The following is a 26,981-nucleotide window of genomic DNA, read 5'->3' on the forward strand; positions in this document are numbered from 1 at the left end:
TTGGCTTCTCTGAATCTTTGGTTAGGGGTTGTTTGCAACTTTCTATGGCAAAGGCACCATCTCTTCAGCAGGACACCTGCTCCCTGTAAGTCAGAACCCTGGGGGTGATGACACACTAACACAAGTCCCGATGAGAGAAACAAATGCTTCCCCATTGTCCTCACAAGTTCTAGTTTATCCTTAGTGTCCATACTTCACACTGATCTTCCTTCCTTACTGCTGGCACTGCTGGCCAGGGACAGTGGCTTAACCAGCTCCCATGTAAGGACTAAACCCTCTAAAAAAGTTCTTAAGTACTCCTAATGAGTCAACTTATATGATTTAACACTAACTAATAAAGAATTATGATCCAAAGGGAACAGAAATTTAATGGATTCTCTAATCTCATAGTCCATATGTGAGAGCTATTATGGGTAGGAAAGGTCAAGTGGAAGCCAATAAAACTACCTTTAGTCAAAGTAGCAAGTTGCAAAATCAACACATAAAAATCTTCCTTAGTAACAAGGAATCTGCTCAAAAAGAAATCGGGAAAATAATTCCATTCACAACAGCCTCTAAATAAATAAATAAATAGCCTAAGAAATAAATCTAACCCAGGAGGTGAATGACCTCTACAATGAAAACTATAGAACACCAAAGAAAGAAACTGAAGATCTCAGAAGATGTTCTTGGATAGGCATAATTAATATAGTTAAAATGCCACACACTATCAAAAGCAATACACAGATTCAATGCAACTTCCATCAAAATACCAATGGCATTCTTCACAGAACTAGAAAAAACAACAATTCATTTGGAAGAATAAAAGAACCAGAATAGCCAAAGCAATTCTAAGTCAAAACAGCAATGTGGGAGGCATCCCAATACCTGATTTCAAATTACACTACAGAGCTATAGTAACAAAAAAAATGCATGATACTGTCATAAAAACAGACACATAGACCAACTGTACAGAACAGAAATCACAGAGACAAACCCAAACATCTATAGTCATCTGATCCTTGATAGAGGTGCTAAAAACATACACTGGAGAAAAGACAGCCCTTTAACAAATGGTGCTGGGAAAACTAGTTATCCATATGTAGAAGAAGGGCTGGCCCTATAGCTCCTCTCGTAGAGTGCCCGACTCTCATGCTGGAGACCCAGGTTCGAGTCCCCAGCCCTCTGTGATTGTGCAAATACCAAACAAACAAATGCACCACATCTCCATATGTAGAAGAATGAAATTAGACCCTTATCTCACACCCTGCAGAATATAAACTCAAAATGGATTAAAGACATAGGAGTTAGACCAGAAACTATACAACTGTTAGAAGAAAACAGGGTGAACACTCTAGCATATAGGCACAAGCAATGACTTTTCAATAGGATACCTAAAGCTCAGGAAATAAACCCCAGAGTTAATAAATGGAATGACATTAAATTAAAACACTTCTGCACAGCAAAGGAAACAATTAGGAATGTGAAGAAAGAACCATAAAACAGGAAAAAAAATCTTTGCTAGCTACTCTTCTGAAAGAATTAATACCTAGAATATATATCAAAAAAAAATTCAAAAAACTCAACACCAAAAAATCAAACAACTCAGTTAATAAATGGAAAAATGAATTAAATAGATACTTCTCAAAAGAAGAAATACAAATGGCCAACAAATACATGAAAAAAATGTTCAACAATATTAGCAATTAGGGAAATGCAAATCAAAATCTAAAATTTCATCTCATACCACTCAAAATGGCAGTCATCAAGAACACAAATAATAAATACTGGAGAGGATGTGGAGAAAAAGGAACACTTTAAAACTGTTGATGGGATAATAAATTAGTACAACCACTATGGAAATCAGTATGAAAGTTCCTCAAAAGATCAGGCATAGAACCACCATGTGACCCAGCTATACTACTCCTCAGTATTTATCCTGAAGAATTAAAGTCACCATGCTATAGTGATACACACATACCCATGTTTATAGCAGTACAATTCACAATAGCCAAACTATGAAACCAGCCTAGGTGTCCATCAATGGGTGAAAGAATAAAGAAAATGTGATATGCATATCACACATGCACACACAGTTTCATTAAGCAATACAGAAAAATGAAATGGGCAGGAAAAATGAATGGAACTAGAGACCATTACGTTAAGCAAAACAATTCAAACTCAGAAAGGATCACATGTTTTTCTCATATGTGGAAACCAGAGAAGAAAAAGGAAAAGAAAGGTGGGGTGGGAGGCATGGATCTCATGAAAATCAAAGGGAGGTCAGTAGAGAAAATTGACCAGAGGGAAGGAAAGTGCTGGGGAGTAATACTGGCCAAATTATATTGCTATATTGTGCACATGTATGAATATGTAACAAGAATTCCTATCATTATGTACAACCATAATGCACCAGTATAAAAAAATAAGGAAAGTCAGGTGCAGTGACACATGCCTGTAATGCCAGTGGCTCCAGAGACTGAGGCAGGAGAATCATGAGTTCAAAGCCAGCCTCAGCAAAAGCAAGGTGCTAAGCAACTCAGTGAGACCCTGTTTCTAAATAAAATACAAAAGAGGAATGGGGATGTGGTTCAGTGGTCAAGTGCCTGAGTTCAATCCCCGGTACCCCCAAACGCTCATATGTGAGAAAATGCAAGAAGGTTCAGAGGAGAAATGATTGGGTTGTGTCTCGACCCATTCAGTGAATTAATTACTTGATGGGATTAACTGAGTGGTAACTTATGTGGTAGGGTGTGGCTGGAGGAGTTATTAATAAGGGCATGGCTATGAAGTATATATATATTTTTTAACTGGCAAGTAGAGGCTCTCTCTCTGCTTCCTGATGATGTGAGCAGCCTCCCTCTGCCACATTCTCCCACCATAATGTTCTGCCTCACCTCAAGCCTTAAGGAATGGAGCCGGCCTTCTATGGACTAATACCTCAAATAAACTTTTCCTCCTTTAAAATTGTTCTGATAAGATCTTTTAGTCACAGCAGCAAAAAAGCTGACTAAAACACCTAACTATACAGTAAACCAAAAGCTTTACTGCATAGCTCTAGGGTCTGCAGAAACTGTTGTCCTCATGGGCTAGGGTAATGAACCCTACCACATCCCTGATCAACTTACCTATGTGGTCTGTGCAGAAGACAGATGGACCCCAGAGACTAACAATAGTTAATGGAAAAATTACAAAGTTGTGGGTCCAAAAAAGGGAGTTTCACACATGATTTCACTGATGGAACACAACACATCTCTGGCACCTTGTATATAGCTATTTATTTGCTGAATGTTTTAGTCCCTAAATCTTTGTACCTTTAGTAAAGGCCATCAGAAGGAGTTTGAAGGACCACCAATACATCTTCACTATCCCATCTCAGAGAAGTATCAACCCAGTAGCCCTATGTCACAATCTAATCTTCAAGGACCTTGATTGGTTCTCCATTCTACTACACACCACCCTGGCTCATTACATTGATGATATCATGTTTATCCAACCTGTTGAACAAGAAGCAGCAGCAGCAGCTACTCTAGAAACTAGTCTATAAACTATTAAGACAGATACATGCCAGAGATGGAAAAAAATCCCACAAAAACTTGAGCTCATCAATTTGATGAAATTTCTAGAAGTCAAAGAGTCTGGGGGATGCTGAGATATCCCTTACAAGGTGAAGAGCAAGTATTAAGGTTTGGATATCAGGTGTCCCCCAAAAGCTCATGTGTAAGACAATGCAAAAAAAACTTAGAGATTAAATGATTGGATTATAAGAGGTTTAACCTAATCAGTACATTAATCCCCTGGTAGGGATTAACTTGATGGTAACTGCATGCAGGTAGGGTATGTCTGGAGGAGGTGGAGCCCTGGAGGTATGCTTTGGGGGTTTATATTTTGTCCTTTTGATCAGAGCACTCTCTCTCTTTCTGCTTCCTGGTGCCATGTTCCCAGCTATTCTCCTCTGCCACATACTTCTGTCATGGTTTTTTTCCTCACCTCAGGCCCAGAGCAATGGAGCATCTATGTACTGGGACCTTCGTGATTGTTCTTATCATGGGTTTTGGTCACAGCAGTGAAAAAGCTGACCAAAACAGCAAGTTTGCATGTCCAAACCCCTTATTATTAACAGGACACAAAGCCTCGTGGGACTGTTTGGATTTGGAAGACAACATATACTTCATTTACAAAGTAACCTAAGAAGCTGTCTGTTTTGAATAGGGCCCTGAACAAGAGGCAATGCTGCCATACAATCTTCTTTTGGCATTGAGCTATATGACCCAACAAACTTATCAATGTTTCAGGTCTGTGATGAAGTGATGCTACATGGCATTTCTGTTGTACCAATGAGACACAACATAGGCATCATGATTGGTGCAGCAAAGCTATGCCTTCTCTACAGATAACTATTATCCTCTTCTTGGAAATATTCTGGCTTGCTCCTGAGTCTTATAAGAGATTAAGTTATCATGGGACCTGCACGGACCATTATGCATCAGGTATCATGTGACACATCAATTCATAAGGCAGACTTCCATCATCACAACAGAAGTGGTATATGTAAAACTGAGCTCCAGGAGGTTCAAAGTAAAGTCATGAGCAGGTGGACCACACTCCTATCTTGACTCCTCCTCATCCTGTACCTACGATCTCTTCGAGAGTTCCCTATGACTAGTTCCTTATTAATAGACTGAAAAAGAAAAAAAAGAAAAAAAAAACAGAACTGATCCACAAAAGACTGCATAGTATATTGGCATTATCCAAAAATGAACAATTAAAGCACTCAGTGCCTCTCCAGAGGGGCTCTGAAGAACAATGGGAGGGAAAATTCTCCCAGTCAGCACATCTTCAAGCAGTGCACATGGTTTTTCATTCTGCCTGAGGTACAGATATATACTAATACATTGAGAGTGGCTAATGGATTGGCAGGATGGTTAGGAAATTGGAAAATTGGTAGCAAAGCCTGAGGAAAAGGTACAGAATATGAAGAGATTTGTGTCCCATATGAATGATCACTAAAAATAACTTGCACAAAGATAGATCCTAATTAATCAAGTAGACAAGATGATCTGGACATCAGTCAACCTCATTCCTAGCCATGCCTGTCTTTGTATAATGAGGTCAAGAACAAAGTGCCCATGTTGTAGCAACACAGACTTTCACCCATGAAGATCAATCTATATACGTAGCTGGCTGTATACACACCTGAGTGCCCAACTTGCAAACAGCTCATATCAACCTTGATTTTCAATTGTGGCACCATTCTCTGGGAGAGAGCCAGATGACTAATGGCAAAGTGAATATACTGGAACCTTCTATGATGAAAAAGGCAACACTCTGTTCCACTGGTATAGACACTTACTTTGCCTTCCCTGCCAGCAATGCTTCTGCTAAATCTACCATCTGTGAATTTACAAAATGCCTTATGGATTGTCTTCATAGTCCACATCAAACTGCTCTGACCAAAGAAGCAATTTCACTTCATAGCAAATGAAGTGCAATAGAAGGCTGACACTCAAGGAATTCACTGGTCTAATCATATTCCTTAACACACTGAAGCAGCTGGCCTGACAGAATAGAGTGGCATTTCAAATACTCAATTAGGTGCCAGCTGGGTGGCAACACCTTAAATGCAAGAATAGTATCCTCCAGGATGCTATACACCAGTAAATCACGTTTTTCCCCCAAGGCTTCAATTCATGGGCCCTGGAAGCAGAGGTAAAAATGGGAGTGACACTTCTCATTATTACCCCAAGTGATCCGGTAGTTAAACTTTGGAATCTGCTGGTCTTGAGGTTCTGGTTAACAGGAAGCAATATTTTCTATCAGGGGAAAAAGCAAGCATTCCACTAAACTAGAAGTTGATTGTCACTTGGTCACTTTGAGTTTCTCACGCCAATAAATCAACAAACAAGGGGATCAATGTAATGACCCTGGAGTAAGTAATCCTGATTATAAGAGGAAATGGATTGCTACTATACACAGAGATAAAGAAGAGTATTTCTGGAATGGCAGGACTCCTCTAGAGTACCTCTTACCAGTACCATGTCCTGTGTTTAATGCTATTAGAAAATTATAGTAAACAAACATAAGCAAGCTGTTTTAAAGGAAGTCTTCACCTAGCAAGAACCCATGACCAGCTGAGGTACTTGTTGAGAACAAAGGGTACAGAATGGGGAGCTGAAGAAGACAGTTATAAAACACCAGCTATGACCATAGATCAGTTGAGAAACAAGAACTACAGTAGCTGTAAGTCTTTCTTCCTTATTTTATGTGCGAATAAAGTAAGTTTGTGTTTTTCTATTTTGTTTGGTCCCTCTCCTATTCCCTGAATATTTAACATAAAACATGTTCATAGTAGTTAATCTCATAAGGATTTAAGTTTCATGATTATCAAGGAGGTTGTAACTCATAAAATGTGTTCATAGTCTGGTGCAGTGGTGCATGCCTGTAACCCCAGCAGCTTGAAAGGTTGAGGATGGAGGATCTCAAATTCAAAGCCAGCCTTAGAACTCAGCCAGGTCCTAAGCAACTTAGTAAGACTCTGACTCAAAACAAAACAAAACAAAAAGCAAACAAAGAAAAACAGGCTGGGGATGTGACTCAGTGGTTAAGCATCCCAGGGTCAATCCCAGGTATGCAAAACAAATGAACAAACAAACAAACAAAAAAAACTTGTTCATAGATAACCTCATGTATCAGGATTTAAGATTTGAGATTATCAGGGAGGATGTGACTTAGTAAAAAGAATAAGAAGCATCATTAGAAGATGAATAAAAGAGAATTTGTACCCTCTTTGGGGGAGAGGGTCAGCATGTACTTGGTTGAACAAGGGATAGTTACATCATTTTAGGCAGAAACATGATTGTGCTATTGCCTTTATCTGGAAGTTAAATATAATTAAAGAGGAAAGTACAAATGTCACATGGGCAAGAGGTGAAATCTGGTGGTTTTGTGCTGTAATAACTAAGCTAAGTTAGAACAACATTTCCCAGATTCCCTTGCCTGCAAAGTTCTGGGCTAGGTCTACAGAAGAGAATTCTGCTAGTCATACAGAGTATAGCAGTAGCCATATTTTCCATTTTTAAGAAGGTCAGGGTAAGACCAGGGCTGGTGACCTTGTTGGCATGGGGCAGCAGCAGGGCCCACAACTCAGCTGCTGCTAAATAACCTTGGGAAAACAATGGAGCCTGCAGTTCCTCCAGAGTCTCTTGGTTTGCCTTCTTCAGCTACTTTGAAACTTCAACCAGGTTGTGCACAATACCACAGTGAAGTACACCAGTTTTCTGATAGGTGTCCTGCATCACTGAAATTGGATAAGAGGCAATGAGAAACTAATATATATTCTGCTGGGAAACAGAAGAACGTCTTTATAAGTTTGTCTTTGCTTTTCTCACTTCACAGCCATCATTTCTTCCCACCTACTGGCTCTGCCAATTTTACGCTCAGTGCCAGACACACTGACAATACAGAGAGCTTAACCACTTCCATAGTCACATAAGGACAAATTCTTATAATAAATCTCTTATAACATTATAGTACTTCTGCTTCTCTAATCAAAGTCTATCTAATACAAATGTTAATGTCAATCCATGAAAGAGTCAACATCATTGTATCTTAGACAAAAATATAAGAAAGTACAACTAGCTGTAATAAATCAGACTATTTAACATTGTTCAAAATTACACCATTTCTAATTTTGGCCTAACAACAGCACAAGTTAGTACAGGGGACGAGATTAAATGTCAAGTAAATGATTTCGCAAATCCCTAATGGAGAAGGACTGCAAGTGCACAGGGCTTGTGTCACTATTTCATCTCAAGAGCATAGTGAATTGAGCAAAACACTCCAGTGTTTCTAAGTTTGTAGCTGATGCAAGGGAGCTATCATTCTTCAGAAATAGTACATTTCTAACAATATCTTAAATGGAAATTAATAATGAAAGTGATTTGCCCCTGGGGAAGTCATCAAATTCAAAGTAACAAACCAAAAGCAATTTCAAAGAGGCATTTCAAATACAGTTCAACAACTGAGCAGAATATTAGAAGAGGTATGTTTATTTTAAAAGCACATAGCTTCTTAAACTACACCTATTTCATTATTCTGCTATTTTAAAATAATATCCTATTGATAAAGCTTGAAGCCTTCTTGAATAAAATGACATATGGAATCCAAAATTACCATAACAACAGGGTCCAGATTCGGTAATATCTCTTCAAGTCTCATTTTTGTCATGAAGTAAAGACTATGTGGGTCAACATTTAACATAATTTAAATTGTTACCATTTATTACTAACTTTCAGTCTATGAAAATGAGTCATAAGACAAAGACAAAAAATTATGTCATTATGTAGTCATATTTATGTTTAAAGAAATATAATAAAGTTGTATTTGTATGTGGTGGATAAGGCTAAATTTAGGAAAAATATTTCTTTCTCATGTGCAAAGAACCCAATCTTGTTACCCAGAGATAGTATGTAGCAAAGACTATATTCACTATACCATAAAAAAGACCGAAACCTGCTCATAGTAGAAGTTCTTTGCCTCTGACAACCATCTGTTAAACAAATAGGCAGCAAGATCTTATCTGCAAGTATAACACAATCTGATGAAGTTTATGAAACTAATAATGGATGGACATACATCAAAATGCCATGAGTGCTTGAAAGGTAAAATAATGCATATTTTTCTCTTTTGCACTTAAAAAAAAAAAGCCTTCAAATAATTCCATTCCGAGGAACTTCAGGAAAGACTCAGAGGAGTACACAAAGTTTTAGATGTGAATATGTTCAATTCAGCATTGTTTACATATTAAGAAGAGAGACAGCCTAAAGTTTCAACATGAAAAGATTAAGTAAATAAATGATGTCATTTCGAAAAACAGTGAGGTATTAAAAATAAAATAAATACAACACAGAATTTGTTTAACAATATATCTATATTCTATATTTACAGGATATTTCTAAAAATCACATTACAATACAATATGTTCACCATGTTAAAAATTTTTGTCAAAAAATGTTGTTGGAAAATAATGTTAACAATATTAATTTGAGTAGTGGAGTTATAAGTGATTAATTTTCTTCTTCATTTTCTTAAGTTCCTAGAAGCCTGTCAAAAACATCATTTCTTGCAATTCTGGTACATTACTAACCGGAATATAAAATGGTATAGCCGCTTTAGAAAACAGTATACCAGTTCTTCAAAAAGTAAAACATCATAGAATTATATGATCCAGCTATTCCAATTCTAGGTACATACACTAAAGAATTCAAAGGAGAAACTTAGAAATTTCTGCATCAATATTCACAATAGTATTATTCATTATAACCAAAAGGCAAAAAAACGTTCATTAACAGAGGAGTGGATATACAAAATGCAGCATACAATGGAGTATTATTAGCTTTAGATTAAAAAAAAGAAAGAAAAAAAAAAAAGGATGAAATCTGAATCGTGTTACAAAATGGATGAACTTTGAAGACACGCTACATGAAGTAAGCCAGGCACAAAAGACAAACACATGATTTTATCAGATGAGGTACTAAAAATAGTCAAATTCATAGAAAGGAGTAATGAGGTAATGAATTTTAATGGTCACAAAGTTTCAGTTGGGATGATGAAAAGATTGTGATGGTTGCACATCCACACGACGACACTTAATGCCAAAGAACTGGTCTTCTTAATGCCAAAGAACTTCGTAAAAATTAAATGGGAAACGTTGTATATCTTACCACGACTTTAAAAAAAGCTGAAAAAAGTAATTTTTATAATCAAAAGTTTTAAAGCATTTTAAAAACAAACATTTATCAAGCAGCATACAATTCAAAATAGAACAGAGTGAATTATAGAGTAACATTTTCACTAACCTGAAATTGATGCCATTCTAAATTTGAATTGGAGATCCAAATTTCTCTCTAAAAATGAAACAAACACAGCAACACTTTAAAAAAAAAAAAAAAAAACAGTACTATCTGGGCCATGGGTGTGGCTCAGTGAAAAAGTGCCTGCTTAGCATGCATGAGGCCCTAGATTTGATCTCCCACTACCACAAAAACAAAGAAGTACTATGGATCTTCAAACAGGACTGTATGTTTCTTCCCACAATGTTTTTGTTGTAGTTGTTTTTAGAAAATCCTCTAGATTTTAGAGAGGTGTCCAAAGTCACATAAACATACAAGTGACAAGTGCAATGTCAGTATTTATCAAACTCCAACAAAGTAATGTAGAAAAAAGTACAAATATTAAACAGTTCTACCGCTAAATTGTTGTGTGACCTTAGCAAAATCAACACATCCTGTACCTCTAAGTCTTTTACCCTGCAAGCAACATTGGAAGGACAGAATCTATCATAAATAACAAATTGGATAGAACCAAATGTCCCAGATTAAGCAAAATGTGCAAAGATAAATTAATCATTTAATACTTTATTGAGCACTTGCTTCAAAGAGGTATAATTAATTCAATATTAAAAGAGAAATTGGTATTCTATTCTATTGGGTTAGATTTCAGGAGGAGAGAATACTGGTGTTGGGGAGAAAACATGGTTTGTGTTGTTTTAATGACTAAAACTTAAGCATGCATATGAGCAAGTGGAAAATGAAGTTTGAGAGAAGGACTTTAAATCCCCCATAATCCTATGAAAACTTCCCCAACTCTCATATGGACAATCAACATTTTCTAAAACTATGTTGGTGCTCTCCAAAGATAGTTTCAGCAGTACACTCTCCTTACTCAGACTACTTCCTATATAGACCTATGCTCTTCCTACACAGAATTCTGAAGCCACCAGAAGGCTGAAAAGACAGACAGGGTCTTAAATGTCTTGCTAAACAGTGTGAAATGGGCACATCATTAAAAGACAGTTAAGAAGGGGAGCCAGCCAAGAACTTCTACTTTTTTATGTAACCATCTCTTCACTTTGTCCTGGAAATGCAATATTCCTTCCAGACCATAAGGTCCTCTAGCTGGGCAGGGATTGAGTTTCTTCATCTTTGTATCCACATCACCTAGCAAACTGCATATAATGCAGACTCATGTTTGCGGTGACTGAAAGCAGAGACTACGAAAGGGTAGGATCTATATCATTTTTCCCTCTTGTTTTAAATGACTCCTTTGATTATCCCATCAAGACTGATCCTTCCCCAAAACACGTAATTTAGTAGCAAATATCTCAACATAAAATGTATTCAGAAACTAAAAAGTCATAGCAGGTCTTTCAGTCAGAAGTCTAAACTAGACATCCGTAGGAAAATTTTTATGGAGTGACAACCCGTCATCAATATTTGAAGGAAATGCCTCTGAGGTCCAACAGTCTAAACCAGACAAACATCCCTCCGCTTCACTCCAATTGCAATTCGTAGCCATCAGGTAACAGAAATTGATAATTCCCTCCCTTACATTACTGTGAAGCAGAGGGTGGAAGAAGCATCCTCAGTGTTATTTCCAATAAACGATGACTGTTAATTAAGAGGCTTTCGTGGCAAAGCCTCCCGAGTGAAAAAGTCTGGAGATTTAGAAAAACAAAAACAAAAACAGAAACGGTCCGTAAGCGAACTTGCCCCTAGAGGCCTGAGCCTAAGGAGAGCAGAACAGTGACTAACGCCCTGATTTCTCCCCCGCCAATGTGTGCACGGAAGGAAGTGATCCTGCATAGATCGTTTCGTTCTCTTAAGAAAAAGATCAAAAGGGCGCCCACCCCTTGTCACTTCAAAGCTGTAACTGGAGTTACCACACAACCTCTGTCCGGGAGAGTGAGAAGAGCCCCTCCCATACCCAGGTACCCAACCCCAAACAACCCGGGCCTGGGGACCGCTACACACCTCTCTCTCCAGCTCTGCAACAAAATCTTCCCGCCACCCAGCCGGGAGCATCCACCCTTCCGGGTTGGTATGTTCAACCAATCGCAAATAACAACCTTCTCTAATTGGGTAGGGGGCGTGGCCAGCGTGCGCATCATCGAACAAGACTACGGGTAATTGGTTGAGATTGTGAGCAGGTTTAGCCAATGGGAAGCCGTCTTGAAGTTGGGGTGTGGGTGGCTGCGTGTTTCCGGAAGACGTGGCGGCTCTCCTGGGCTGCTTCCCGGCTTCTTTTCTCCCTACTCAGCTTCTCACCCTGGGCATTCTGAGGCGCCTCCTCCGCTGCCCTCTCCACTGCAACGATGATCTCCTTAACGGACACCCAGAGTAAGCGCCTGCCCCCGGGATCCCCGCTTCCAACCCCGCACACCCCTCGCCCGGGCTGGGTTTCGCCGGCGGGTCGCTCCGCTTGGGTCAATGAATGAAGCTCTGCGCTGGGGGCGGTGGCCTGCAAGATTGAGAAAGGGCTGCGGGGACTTGAGGACTGCCTTGAGCGGACTGGGTCTGGACTTGCAGTGGCAGACCTGGTCTGAGAGAAGAGTTGGTGGGGCTGGGTGGAACGCCCAGGCTGGGGACGGGAGCTTTAGTTGAGTCTGTCTCGCGCCAGGGTCGCGCCGCTCCCCTCACCAGGGTGAGGTAGGTTCTTTGTTCCGCCGGACCGCCAGGAGAGAAAGTTTGGTGCCCGACCCGCGCGGTGGGGTCGGTTCTGCTTATGACATACTTGGGGTCCTCTGCAAGTCACTAACTGGTTGGTTGTTTGGGCGTCGGTATTTTAAATGTCACCTGCTGTGGGTTTTTGAAGTCGTGCTTAAATATTTTGAATATTTGCCTTTCCCCAAAATCTCTTACAATGATTTCACTTTTCTGCCCGCTAAAGTTTCAGCAGTATTAAAAAAACACATTGTGTTCAGTTAAAGGATATTTATTTCGTTACTAATGTATAGTACGCTTTGTGGCTTGTTTTATTATTTTGGCATCCCTTTCTGCCTGCCAGAGTTCTCCAAGCCCATCTCATCTCTCATGAGGTTCCCACTATGATGTTTCCTTTTCTTTAAAGATAACATTTCCACTTTACTATCCCTTCTTGTCAATCTTAATAATTTTCGTGTTTACACACTGCCCAAACTCTGTGCTTCCTTACCTTTGAATGATCATGATAGTCTCGTTTTACCTCATTTTCTTTTGTCTGCCATGCCTTCCATTCTTCTGAAGTACAATTACTCAAATTTTCAAAATTATAAGAACTAGACAATCCACTGAAGTTATAACTTCATTTAAAATGTCCTATTTCAAAATGGAGTCTTAAGGTTTAGATTCAAGTTATGACAGACTTGAACTTAACAGATCTTCTATAAGTCTTCTTTGCACACTGCCACCCAAATCAGGCTCTCTTCCCTCCTGAGTTTGTACTAGGTCTGGACCTTGGGGCCACCTGCTCTGGCCCAGGAAGGTTGCCCATTTTGGTACATTTTGTTCCATCAGCCTCACTCCATTCTGATGAGAAAAGAAAAAATGTAAGTGTGGCCCTTTGGATCTACTAATTATCAGCAATTATATAAAGGCATTTTCTTTCAGTTTACCATGTGTATAAATTATGTTAATTCTTATATGAGCCATGTAAAGCAAAGAGGAGCATACCCCATTTATAAATTAAATGAGGCACAAAAGAAATTCATAAGAAAAATAGTGCAAATAAGATTTGATCCTGTTTTGGCTCAAAAACTTTTTGTTCTTACAGTGTACTGCACTAGCATCCAAGAAAACTCTGAGGTCCTAGAATGATCTGAGTCTGTAATATATATGTATATATTAAAGTACAACTTATCCCATGCATAGAGATTCTCTTCTGTTGAAGATTTATTATAGGAATGAGTGCTGATCTACCTTTCCAAACACCAAAACAAGGGAGATTGGTTTAGACTGTTAGCAGAAGAGGAAACCTTTTAATAACTTCATTAAATTTGTGAGAAAGATGAAATTTTATTCTTTGCTGTTCATGTGTAGATGTTTTTAGATGAGAGAGCAGATTGAAACATAAAATGATTAGTTTCAAATTGTGTTTGTGTGTCTGTGTTTAACTGCAAAAGATTGGCCAACATTCAAGTGATTTGCCAGAATTACTGTAGGATTTCAGTTCTGGGAGAGGGTGACCAAACACTAATCAGAGTAGAATAAAAGTGGCAATTCATGATTGTCTTAGGGAATTCTTAATAGCATTCTTTCTACTCCATAAAAACAAAAAGATTTATTAAGGAGGATGGGATGGGACCAGTTCATGTTGCATCTAATTTGTCACTTCATTTTGTCACATTGCATAAAATTCTATCATGATATTCAATTTAGTTATTCAGTACAGTTGATATCCAGTTGAATTCTTTTTGTTTGTGTGTGACATTTTTTAAGAGCATAGTAAGACAGTACTGCTTTTAATCAATTATGAATAGGATACTAAAATGCCAACAGTGATTGCCTTTGGATTATACATGTTGTTCCTTGTAAAATTTCCATAATTTTTTATGTTAGATAAATTCATTTTTTAGTTTGCTTTCATTAGTTTGTACCTTTTTTAAATTTGAGGATAGTAGTATGAAGGTACAATACAAAAGGAAAATAATTTATTTTACTCTTATTCTAGTAGAAAGCAGCTCTACGTAGGGCTTTTGATAGCCTTACAGGGTTTCTGAATGGGTAAGGATAGGGAGCAAGTGAATTCTGGATGTGAGAAAAGGGTCCAATAAGACCATTTTGAGTCTTTTGGCCCATTTAAATCTGGCAGTACTTGGCAACACCAAGCCAGAGCCAGTTTTGGCTAAGTGTTACAGACAGCTGTTCCCTTTTGATTAATACTGGATAAAGCAGTAGGAATGTTTTGATTCCTATGTTGTACTATAGGACCATTGGCTGGAAAGTGAAAAGACCAGACCTGCATTCTAGGTTAACGCCACACCAGCATTACCCACCCAGATATTTCTGATTCTGTGTACAAGGACAAGTTACTTAATCTCTGAGTTCTTGGTTGCCCATATGAAACAAAGGGCCATTGCACTGTTTACCTCACAATTTTATTAAGGGAATTATCAAATACTTGTATAAATTCTTTTAAACAATAAGCCATTTATCAGATGTTTTCCTCTTTCACTGCAGTCAGTTTTTAATAGGTCTCGCATTACTTAGTTATTTAAGTATAGACTAGTTAATAGTTCATAATAGTTAATCATATGGGCTTTGAGATCAAATAGACCTGGCTCAAACATTTAACAAAAAGTATGACTTAGGGCAACTTAAGTCACCTCTCTGAATTTCATTTTCCTTCCTCTCTAAAATGATTTCATTATTTCTACATCCTAGAACTATTGGGATGATTAAATTACATAAGCTGTGTGAAAGACCTCATAATGCCTAATTCATGATAAATTCTCGGTACATAGTGGGTATATTTCTATATCATTTCCTTTCTGATGAACCAGCATCTTAAAATGTTTATGTAATCATTAAGATAATTTGTGAAAAGACAAATTAGTTTATTAATAACAGCTGCAATAATTAAATGCCAGCTACTAGTTATGCAATAGAATTTTACTTGCTCTTTTACCCATATTTTCCTCTAGGAAATTATATCTAATATCTAAATAGGTTTTTTGGTAAATTCATGTAAGATATTTAAGCATGAAAGATTAGACTCAATTTTTCATTGAAATTTGTATCAGTGGAATGCATTTAAACTTTCATGTATTTGTAGACAGGTACCTGAATTCTTTTAGATTGACATTGGGAGCAAAAAATGGCTGGAAGGGAAGATAGTAGCTATCAGGAAATTTAGAAGATCAGAGATATAGAAAACAGTAGAGTTGATATAAATTTCCCAATCATCAGAACATTTTATGTGGCCTAAGAATTTTTTAAGTAGCTGTGACCTAGATTTTAGCTTTCTGGAGCTAAGGCAAAAAGGTTAAGTGACAGATTAGAAATCACTAAGAGTGTATTTAATATTTGTTTCCAAAAATATAGTGGCTTCTCCTCTGACTCATTGTCTATATGCAGATAGTGCTTTTAGATAAAATAATGGCTGTTTTTTCTAAAAACCAAACTAAATTGATCAAGGAGGTAGCTTAGTGGATTGTGTTCTGTAGCATAAACAGAAGAGTATGTCTCTCACCTTAGAAAGTTCAGACTTTTCAAACTAAAAAGATAAGATCTAGAGAATGTAAAGTAAATAAAAGTATTAATTTGATATGCAGGGTGAACCTAGATTTCAAACCTTATACTTTGTTCACCACTGTATATTCAGTACCTAGAACAGTTCCTGCCCTCTAATAGTTGATCAACAATTCTTTGTTGTTTAATGATAAAGTAAAAATCTACAATACTAATATTAGGTAAAACAGTATTCTTTGAAACTTTGGAGAGTTGATGTTAGGACTTTAAACTTAAATAAGTGAATGGATTCATAGTACAGATAAATTTATAGATGATAAATTCGTAGTAAGTCATCAAGAGGTTGAAAGTAAGCTAAGCATGACACACACCTGTAATCCTAGCTACATGGAATGCAAAGCAGGAAGATTACTGGAGCTCAAGAAGTTCAGGCCAATGTGGGTGACATAGTGAGACTGTGTCTCAACCAAAAGTGAGAAGTAATGCCAGACCTGAAAAATTAATTTTTGAAATAACAGGTACCATGATCTCAAAATATTTCTTGTTGCCACTGTGAGAAGCAATGTATAATTGAATGAAATAGATTGCGTTGACCTACTATAACATTTATAATGAGTTGAAGAGGGAATTGCTTTTAAGAAGTATAGATATTGTACATATATGTAATAATCATAGAATATGAAAGGCAATAAATAAACCTTTATGTTTATGTCTCATGCCAGAGAGGTTTTTAGGAGGGGAAAAAATACGAAGATTTAGCTTCCTGAGTTACCTTTTATATCATGGGTATGTCTATAAGAAATTCTGTCTCCTTACATGAGGATTAAGCATTCTAATTCATACTTTTAAATTCTGGGGTAATTTGCTGATGTCAGTTTAATTTGTTAGAGATCTGAATGAATGTCATTATGAAGTTAACCTGTTATTGGACAGCTATTTCTTTATATCAGCCAAAAGAAAACATTGAAAATTTTTTTTTATTTAGTTTATAGGGATATTAATGTGACTTTAATTTTTCTCTGCCCTTAACCATATAACTTATATTGCAGAAATTGGAATGGGATTAACAGGATTTGGAGTGTTTTTCCTGTTCTTTGGAATGATTCTCTTTTTTGACAAAGCACTACTGGCTATTGGAAATGTGAGTTTTTGAATATATATTTTTAACTAAATTCATAAAGAATCTCTAACTACAAATGAATTATTACCTGCTATCAGATTTGGGAGAAATAATTTACTCCGGTGTAATTTCTATTATATTCTGTATTTCCATCAGGAATGCAGCCTGTCAGCTTTCTGTTTAAATAAAAGATAAATACTTAATGAGGTTTTCTAATTCCAAAACTATTCTGTTAAGTGTTTGTTATAATATTTACGCTAGATTAAGTGAAGGTTGTCTTTCAATAGGCATGCGAAATAGATGACTTGATAGTCCCATGACTTGGCATGGCTTGGTAAATGTATTAAAATGTTTGACTATAAACATTTGATACTTCACATTTGATTGAGCTACATAAAATAAACAGATTTTTAATGACCTTTTAAGCCTTTTAAAATATACTACTGGGTTATTAATTGACTTGCTTAGAAAGGGTATGTGTTACTTAGAATGTGTAGTGCACTATCCACATGTGGGGGTTGTATGAGAGCACTAAAAGTAATAACCCTCCTAAGAAGGCAATAAAGTTACTGAAAAATGATTAAATATCTTTTGCAGTATATTTAAAGGACAGCAAAATTGTTCAAAATTGGTCATTTAATAAATGATAACATAAACAGCATTGATATATGAAGTTGAACTGTTAGACTTAATACATGTCTGTGTGAGGTAGTTTTCCCTAATGAAGATTAATGGGAAAGGGAAGTATTTGGAAATAAAACAAAGGAAAAGCATGCTTTGAATAAATCACCATTACTTGTCCATGAACAGAACATACAAAATACATATATATTTTTTTAAAAAACTGGTTATATTTTTATTTCTGCTGCCAAGCAGATATTTTAGAATTAATAAAACTGGACTCGCCTTCCTGGCTTTGCATTGTGTATTCTGCTATCAACCTAGTCATGTTAGTATTTCTCCATCCATAGACACTCCCTTGGCCCATGGTGAATATTTCAGAACCAGGAGGAATATCTCTGGATGACATGTCTATAGACTATAAGCTGTCTATAAGGCAGCTTTCCTGTCTTATGCCCTGCCAGCTTATCACTCCATTAAGCTATCCCCATGCAGCCATATTAGGGAAAGTACTACAAATGCACATTCCCCTTTGTAACATCTTTCTTTGTTTCTCTTTTTTTCCTTTTAATCAAATAAGGAATGAGATGAGTGGAATACAACTATGATTTTAACATGCTTAAACCCAGTCCTTGGTTATGTTTCTTGGTCATATATTGCAGTTTTCTCTGGCCAGTTGCCCATGTTAAAAAGTCAAATATGATTCTTTTTTTTATATTTAGCTTTGACCTTACTTTTCAAATTTATGCTGTGTGTTTAACTACTTTTCCTATGTTGCGTTTTCTTTCTCTCCTAGGTTTTATTTGTGGCTGGCTTGGCTTTCGTAATTGGTTTAGAAAGAACATTCAGATTCTTCTTCCAAAAACATAAAATGAAAGCTACAGGATTTTTCCTAGGTGGTGTATTTGTAGTCCTTATTGGTTGGCCTTTGATAGGCATGATCTTCGAAATTTATGGATTCTTTCTCTTGTTCAGGTGAGGCAGTCATTTTATTTTCTCTTTCAGTCAACTGGGGTATCAGATAATTATTGCAAAAACTCAGATACATATATATCAGTGTTAGTAAGATGATCATTTCCTTTAATGAATTTTTGTTTAGGTTGAATCTTTTATTATGATTTTAGATCAACCAACTATAAAAATGCTTACCAAATGTACATGATTGCCTAAATAAGAGTATAAATTGTCTTATAAATTACTTTCAATGCAGTAAAATTCATTTTAGTGTCATTTTAAAGCAATATCTTTTTGTTTGATACTTCATCAACTAAACAGTGATAGCTAGATAGATGCAACTAGAATTTTAGTATGTAAAAACCGATACTTGATAGTTCAAGTGATAGTCCACTTGGTGGTAATTTGTTTATTAGTGCATATACATATTAGCAAATCCTGTACCAAAGGCACTATGGGCAATTTGGATCAATGAATATTTTGCAAATGCCAGTTAGCAAGTTAAATAAACAATAACGTGCATATGAGAAAATACTTTTATTATGGTTGGTCTTAATTATTTGTTTAAAAAATGCATATCCTTTGTCTTCTCTCTACCGGGCACTGTATTACAAGAGTCATAAAAACAAAGTAAGGGGCAAATCTGCTTTAGGAAATCTCTCATTCCTAACATGGAAAGAAAACCATAAAAATACCAGGAGGATGTAGTCATAATATTGTTATAGATTATAAAAGCATAATTAAGGAATTAATAAATCCATGCAGAGGTAAGAAATATTAACAAATAAAGTATACCTTAAAGAATAGGTTAGAATTCATCCCATAAATGAAAAATTGAAGGACAGTTGAGTGACAGAAGTAGCAGACAGGGTCTTGAAAGTACACAGCTTGTTGTAAAAATAATAATGTGACAGAACAAGGGCATATAATAAATGGAAGGAAATGGTTGGCAATGAGACTGAAAAGGAAGTTTAGGGTCAGGGTGCAAACTTTCTTTGAATGCCTTGTTACTTTATTCTCTTATGAAATTTGTGCCAGGGACAAGTGTTCGGGGAAGAAAGGAGTACAAAGATTTTTAAGTCTAAATGGATACAGCCAGGTAGGTATTCTAGAAGAATTGCTCTAACATTAGGATAAAGTATGTATTGAAAAGAAAAGGCAGAGAAGCCAGTCAAGAGGCTCTTGACACAGTGCAGAGTATAGAATGCTAGAATTGGAATCTTGGGACACCTTGATATTTTAGGGAGGATAAAGAAACACTGGAAGAGAAAGGAAGAGATCAGAGAAGAATTAGGAGTAAGGACCATAGTGGCCAAGAAAGGAGACAGTGAGGAAGAGCACTGTTCATCATGGCAGATTGTGTTCCAGCAGAAGATCATCACCTTAGTAAGGACCATGAGGGGACATCCTTGACTTTCTTCATTCCATAGGAATTTTAGTAGCGAAGCTTAAAAGTCAAAGTGATCTTTGAGATGAATAAAGAATGAGAAGTCAGCATCATTAGTTACTTGGAATGATACATTGTCTTCATGGTTTAAAGAAGTTTCTGGTACAAATCTTTGTTGTTGGGTTTTATATTCTGCGATGGTCTTAGTTTGAGGTATAGTGCGAAGGATCTTTGCCATTCTTTTTCCAGACGTTTATAATTCTAAATAGTAGCATTTGAAATCACACATTTTTATATTTAAAAATTACTTAAAACCTAAATAAAATGATCCTTTTGAATTTAATACTGCTAGAAAACAATTGTAATTGTCTTTGAAACATGTACATACACCATCAGCAAAAGAAGTAGTTCTCTAATATAAAAGATACTACTTTCTATTTAACTCTTTTAGTCTATATATGTTGATTTCTTGCAGATTCATAGTTGAATCTTATTGCTCATTCCTGAATTCTGTCCACTCTAGTATTTTCACGCCTATATACCTGAAAGTTTATTCCCTGTGCATTTTTTTAAATAAACTATTTCCCTCTTCCTATACAGTGGTAGTTTAACTGATCTCGAGTTAAACTAGTTAGAAACTATGTAACTTCTGTGGGCTTGTATTTTTACCCAAAAATGTGACATAATATGAGGATTACCATCTGGCAGGTAGTCTGTCAGTGTTAATTGAATGTTGGCAGTTAGTATTTATTCAATAAATGATAGCTTTTATTATTTTCATGATTCTACACGTATGGCCTCCACAGCTCCTTTTTCTTGGTCAGTTTTACCCCACCCAACTCACCAAAGCTGAGAAAATCTTTAGCAGTTGAATGAAGATAACGCAGAATCTGAGCATTACAACACAGCTAAGCTTCATTATGCTCTTTCTCAGGTTTTTAACCAATAGTCAAAAGTTTGTAATAGTTACATTTGTAATAATTCATGATTCTAAGTTAGAAGTCTCTAAAACATTCACATTTTTAATGGTATCCTTTCTTTTTAGTTAGTTATTAGTGTTTGATCTTGGTAACAGAAAATATGTAAGTTTTAAGAACCTTTTTTTTTTTTTTTTTTTTCTGTCTTCCAGGGGCTTCTTTCCTGTGGTTGTTGGCTTTATTAGAAGAGTGCCAGTCCTTGGATCCCTCTTAAATTTACCTGGAATTAGATCAGTAAGTAATCATGAATTTAGCAATGTGTTTTTTAGATCAACGAAATGAATACATTTTGATGCTTCTTCTAGAAATTTGAGTAATTGGTACCTGATTGATGAGTTTTTCATTATGCTATAAATGATTATATCACATAGATCATGGTTATCATGAGTACCAGAAAATAAACATTGCTAAGCCTCTAAAACCTAGTTTTGTTTCACCGTGTCCATTTTTACTATTCTCTCTTTTTTAGTGTTGTTCAGATTGGTAATGCTATGCTCCCTTTCTCTTTGAGAGTTCAAGGCTTTTTTCCATCAACTTTTATATAATCTCTAATTTTAGAAGCAGTTATATAAAAAAGAAACCATTATGTCTAGCACTTATTTTCTTTCTCAGACACTAACACCAGTTTGAATGGATTAAGAAAGTTAGAGAAAGGACTGTTAAACTGGATGGAATTCAGATGATAAGATTCTGTTCCCAGCCCTATCCACAGTTTGAAGAGTCTTGTCAAGTCTTTTTCCCCTAGTAGGCCTTTTCATCTTGGTAAAATAAAGGAGTCAAATCAGATAAGAAGTAGAGGTTAAAGAGAACATTTCAAAACTTGACAAGAGAATTTTATTCCCTTCATTTAAGGTTCATTCAGTAAATGTTTGGTACTAAGTTGTCCCACCTCTTAGTGGAGGCTCAGAAGGCCTTGTAGGATTCAGCTTCCTTATTTCTTCCTTAGAAAAATCTTTCCTGAGAGGCTGTGGCTGACTTGGGGTGTGATTCTGTAGCATCCCTGTGCATGCCTCTATCATAGCATTATTTCTGTTTTAAATGTGAAGAGAATGGTTTCCATATGAAACCACTGTCCTCAAAGACAGAGATGAGTTTTATTTTAATCATTTTTCTATCACCAGTGCCCAGGTAACAGCTGGCACATAATGGAAACTCAAAACGTTTTTGCTAAGTGAACACGTTGGGAGTATAATTGAGTAGTAAAGCTCTTGCCTAGTGTACACAGGCCCTGCATACCCAGCACCACAAAAAGTAAAATAAAAAATAAATGAAGGGTGGTCTTTTGTGCCAGAATTTAGACTATCTCAAGACAGTTCTAGGTAACTTTTTTAGTCAGCCTCCTTAAATTTTAAAACTAAATGAGATCCTTAAATTCTAAAAGAATCTGGAATTCAGCTGAGTTGGAAACAATCGTTTTGACTCTAAATGTGACCCATGTCAGAAATAACCCTAGTGCCTAACCTTCATCAAAACTTCCTTTGGATCAACTTCATAGTTCGAAGTCTATCCTCAATAACCAGTAAAAATGGGCTTTACAGGAGATTTTTTAAATCTCAAGTTCTGGTTAGGTCTGGGGAGTCCATCAGCTTCCTAAAGTCATGTACAGATTTATAAATGTTTCTAAAGACAAAGTCCATAGCACTGATTGAATTCTCAAAGAGCTAAAGGATGTCTTGCCCACAGGAAAATAAATACCACTATAAGCCTAATCACATTTCTATCCATGGGTTAATTTTAGAGTTGGAACCTTTGGAGAGGGAATTTTGTGCCTTTCCACCACCAAAATTTACTTTAAAATTCTAGCAAACTCATGAATACTTTCCAAGCAAGTTTTAGTTTTGGTGTGTTAATTACCTTCATGTGATAATACAAAATGTTGAAACCTAGGCTTATAGGAGTATATCCTGATTTCATTTGCATTTATCTTCAAACTCATAGTAGTAATATTTATATTTAGAATGACTTTTGAATTTACTGAAACTTACGAGTTGTAATCAATATTTGTGTCCTTAATTGAAGAATTCTGCAATATTTGCATAAATGGACACCTGACAGAATAATGCTTTCTGTCATTAATACTTTGATATAATAAATGCTTAAATACAACTGTGAAGTGTGAAGTGAAATAAATGGTTAGATGATTGCTAGAATTTGACATTATTATAACCACTTGGGTTATAGAACTTTTAATATCTCCACTAATTATACACTTTGTTTTAATCTTTTCATCATCATCTGGAATGCTGAAGAAAGCCAAACTACTTTTTATTTGGGGTGGAGTAACCAAAGTAAATAACCATTTACATTAATGTGTGTTAAAGTTTATATTTAATAATTATAAATTTATGTTTGCATCATTAAATCTGTTTTTAATGCCATTGCCACTTTCAGTCTGAAGTCCAGAATACACATTTAAAGTATTTTTAGTCAATAGCTGTTGTTAATTATTGAACTTAATGGAGTTAAATCTGTTTGTTCAAAGACTACATAGGCCCAGAAGAGATCCACAATAATGGTTAGTTGAAATATCTTATTGGGTTCATTAATGCATGAGCAACTGACATTTCAGTTTTTTGTTGTTTTTTGATTTTTTTGTTAAGCTACCAGTGTTAATTCATTTTATACAATTCTTTTATTCATTGTGTTGCATTTTTCGTATTGCACCCTTAAATTCATATGTATAACATGTCATGCAAAAACAACTTTGAAAAAAATTTATATGCATTTATGTGTCAGAAGATGGTGGTGAGTAATACTGGATTAATCATTGTCGGTCACACCTTAAATTTCCACAAATTTTCTTGTAAAGCTGGATTTTTTAAATAAACATTTAAAATGTTGATATAGTGTTATATAATGTTGTAGATTCTCTTTAATTTTCTGCTTTTCTTTTCCTTACAGTTTGTAGATAAAGTTGGAGAAAGCAACAATATGGTATAACAACAAGAGAATTTGAAGACTCATTTAAAATGTTGTATTATTTATAAAATTCGTTGAAGAATATTCAGCACAAAATTAAATTACATGAAATAGCTTGTAATGTTCTTTACAGAAGTTTAAAACGTGTAGCCTACAAAGTACCAACAGCAATTAATAACGAAGCAACGAAAACAGGCTTCTAATCAAGTGATCTAAGAAGTCAGCAAGCAAACTGAGGGAGATGAAATCGATGTTACAATACATATTGAAACTCTAGAAGGCTATTTTTATTATCTTTCCACAATGTTGCAGAACACAGCCATTCTTAGAGAAATGTGGTGTCTGTTACTTTTCTTTTTACTATTATTATTATTCTTATTATTATTATTATTTTTATTTTGAAGGCTCAGGAGCACCATAGGCATTTGCTTTTCAGAAATGTCCACTGTGATGGCAAAAATATTTCCAATTGCACTGTGTCTCTGAAAGTGATGCATGAGTAGGATTGGATTATGTCATTTTAATGTATTAAACCCAGTGAAAACCCAGTTTTAATGTATGAATCACTTTTTTTTTTTTGTAAACATGGGGTTAAAAATAAAACTTTTGTGGTTCTTCTGAAGCTTAGTATTTTAAAGCCAGATGAAAATCTGAACTAATTATTCTTTGTTGGAATATGCAGATGCCATTCTTCTCTAGTTTTTAGTTCCTAAATTATAGTTCACAAAGCAATGTTTTGGTTAGCAACACACTCTGAAAAATACTCATATTTCTTGGGAGTCCGACGGCCTAATTATCTGTTTCTATCATTCATCACAGATGCACATTTAACAAAATGCATTCTTGACCATGAAGTAGTCTGTTGTGAAGCTTGTTTCATTGAATAGTCTTTAAGATACTAAATGATGTGAACCAAATAGATTTTCCCATGTCATGATGCAGTTTTTCTTTTATTTTTAAAAATTTAGCTGTGGTTTAGTACTTTCTTTTTCATAAATTAAAATAACTAACTTTTGGTAATGTTTACTTTAAGACATGTAACATGTAAAAAATTTAAAGCTGTAACTGTGTTCTAAGGGCTGTTCATGTAATATGAGTTTTCCCTAATTTTTAGCTTTTTCATAGAACATACAAATATTGGTATACATGAGGTATGCTTCCTGTGGTCACTCTTCACCCTGAGTAAGTGGAGAAAACACCCAGGTTCACATGCTGAAGATATTTTACTATAGTTAAACTGGCTATGATTTCTTGAAAACATGACACTAAAATAAAATAGTGGTTTTTTTTGTTTGTTCTTTTTTTTTTTTTTTCCTTTCCCCCTTCCATTGCTATGGTCAGACAGTAAAAAACAGCAAATGTTTCGCTAATTTTCCAAGGTGGCAGCTTTTGTGGTAGATGCAGGAACACAATTCAAAGCCACAATCCTATTTGTATTACCACTAATGATTGCACTATTTATTTTTTAACAGTTGCAAAAATACATAAAATTACAATTGAAATTCATGGTATTTATTTATATATGTGTCTACAAAATATACATTTGTTATTTTTAAAATTTCTTGATATACAAAGAACTCCCAACCTTGCTCTTCTACTGAAGGAAAGACTTGATATATAGTATAATGGTTCAGTCTTGTGGATTACTGTCATTTTTGGTACTTACATTTGACTTTATTATGTAATCTGTGAAAAATGCGATAAATGGAGACTCCTACCTCAATAGTTCATGGAATAAGAGACCTAGTGTTGTGTCTAATGTTCTTCAAAAAAGTAATAGCCTCACTTGAAGAGTGTCAAATATATATATACTTTGAGAACTGATTTACATAAGGTGCCCTGTAGGACTCTTATACATATTTTTGACTGACCCATATTATTTGCAATGGCTAGATATTTCTCCCTTTTTAGAGCAAGAATAGTAAATGTTAATGTAAGGAGCATCTGTATCATTTAACTACTTTGTAGACATGAATTTCTATCAAAATGTTCTTCGCACTGGAATAGAGATCCTTTTTTCAGCAATCTCATTTTGAAAGCATTATTGAACTTCAAAGGATTTGATAATCTAGACCTTGGTATGGTTGTGGGGGCTAGAGCAATTTTCAGTTTCTGCAGTCAGTATCGAATGTGAGTTTGAACTGCTTGGCAGCATTGTATAGTTCTTATACAGAATCTTGATGAAGCTCTATTTTTAAACATAACTAGCCTTCTGACAGAAACCCTATCCTATTGTTCCCCCCACCCCCCCCACACACACAAAATCAGCCTTGTCTTTGTGACGAAAGTGTACTTTGATTATTCCCATAGAGATGGAGGAAAAGGTCTAATACTTAGCCTTAAGTGTTTCTGTCATTGTTCAAATGTATTTTCTGTAACAGAAACATATTTGGAATGTTTTTCTTTTCCCCTTATAAATTGTAATCCCTAGAATACTGCTGCTTTAAAAAGTCTCACAGTCAGATTATTATATAATCTAACAATTGAATATTGTAAATACACTTGTCTTACCTCTCAATAAAAGGGTACTTTTCTATTAATTGGTGGTCAAGTGTATCTTTATTTTGAAATTCTAAAGTTTAATTTAGCACTACAAAATAACCCACCTGATTTTTTTAAATTAGCCATATATGTAGTTTTCTTGTCTATGAAATGGTTTTGACATCTTTCATTTCCAAATTGTTTTAATGTAGTCATAAATACAAATACATTTGCAGTAAGCAACAACATTCTTAATTTTGAAAACTAGTTTAAAATTTAAAATAATGTCACTTGCCTCAGGCAATTTGCTGTTTTTAAAAATCAGACCCCACGATCTGCTAAGCATTTAGTGGACATTTTCTGAGTATCTGCTAAGAACTGAAAAGTACTGTGCTGAATGCAGGAGACCCAGGAGGTAAGATGTGGCATCTGTCCAAGTAGATTTTGTAACTTAAGCATTACTTGTAAATTCTTAGCCTCATTTCCAATAAATCATCCTGCAGACAAATGGTGGTAGAAAAATTTGTGGTCTAGACATC

The 26,981-nt window shown here is 35.6% G+C and overlaps 3 protein-coding genes across 5 annotated transcripts in view; 1 reads left to right on the forward strand and 2 right to left on the reverse strand.

Annotated features, from left to right (window-relative positions):
* Positions 1 to 11,884, reverse strand: part of RECQL (RecQ like helicase) — a 36,362-nt gene extending 24,478 nt beyond the window's left edge. The window contains exons 1-2 of one of the 2 annotated variants that reach the window (XM_079141501.1): positions 11,790 to 11,884; positions 9,837 to 9,884 (exon numbers count right to left, since the gene is read on the reverse strand). In XM_079141501.1, coding sequence (XP_078997627.1) covers positions 9,837 to 9,852 — 16 coding nt within the window. In that variant the 5' untranslated portion in view covers positions 9,853 to 9,884; positions 11,790 to 11,884. Of the gene's footprint in view, positions 1 to 9,836; positions 9,885 to 11,367; positions 11,480 to 11,789 lie in introns of those variants that run through there. The other variant, XM_079141502.1, reaches the window with a different exon arrangement.
* A 118-nt stretch (positions 11,885 to 12,002) lies between these two features.
* On the forward strand, positions 12,003 to 26,501 carry GOLT1B (golgi transport 1B). Of its 2 annotated transcripts, XM_079141516.1 has the most exons (6): positions 12,003 to 12,155; positions 13,232 to 13,342; positions 17,033 to 17,124; positions 18,521 to 18,699; positions 21,195 to 21,276; positions 23,944 to 26,501. In XM_079141516.1, exons 3-6 carry the CDS (start codon positions 17,041 to 17,043, stop codon positions 23,980 to 23,982), a joined length of 384 nt encoding a protein of 127 aa, XP_078997642.1. In that variant the 5' UTR covers positions 12,003 to 12,155; positions 13,232 to 13,342; positions 17,033 to 17,040; the 3' UTR covers positions 23,983 to 26,501. The 2 variants fall into 2 exon arrangements, with proteins under 2 accessions (XP_078997642.1, XP_078997641.1); XM_079141515.1 differs by lacking the exon at positions 13,232 to 13,342.
* GYS2 (glycogen synthase 2) overlaps positions 18,707 to 26,981 on the reverse strand; it is an 80,485-nt gene continuing 72,210 nt past the window's right edge. Inside the window, exon 17 of the mRNA XM_079141481.1 lies at positions 18,707 to 21,262. The gene's annotated coding sequence lies outside the window, so the exon portion shown is untranslated. The remainder of the gene's footprint in view (positions 21,263 to 26,981) is intronic.

This window comes from Sciurus vulgaris (genome assembly GCF_902686455.1).
Source record: "Sciurus vulgaris genome assembly, chromosome: 5".
In the NCBI taxonomy this organism is placed as follows: Eukaryota; Metazoa; Chordata; class Mammalia; order Rodentia; family Sciuridae; genus Sciurus; species Sciurus vulgaris.

Bases quoted from the DNA above. Each gene is read 5' to 3' on its own strand.
- GOLT1B (XM_079141515.1), top strand. From the start codon at position 12,131: ATGATCTCCTTAACGGACACCCAGA. The intron at 17,125-18,520 runs GTGAGTTTTTGA...TTTCTCTCCTAG, and splicing joins CACTACTGGCTATTGGAAAT to GTTTTATTTGTGGCTGGCTT. The intron at 18,700-21,194 runs GTGAGGCAGTCA...TCTGTCTTCCAG, and splicing joins GGATTCTTTCTCTTGTTCAG to GGGCTTCTTTCCTGTGGTTG.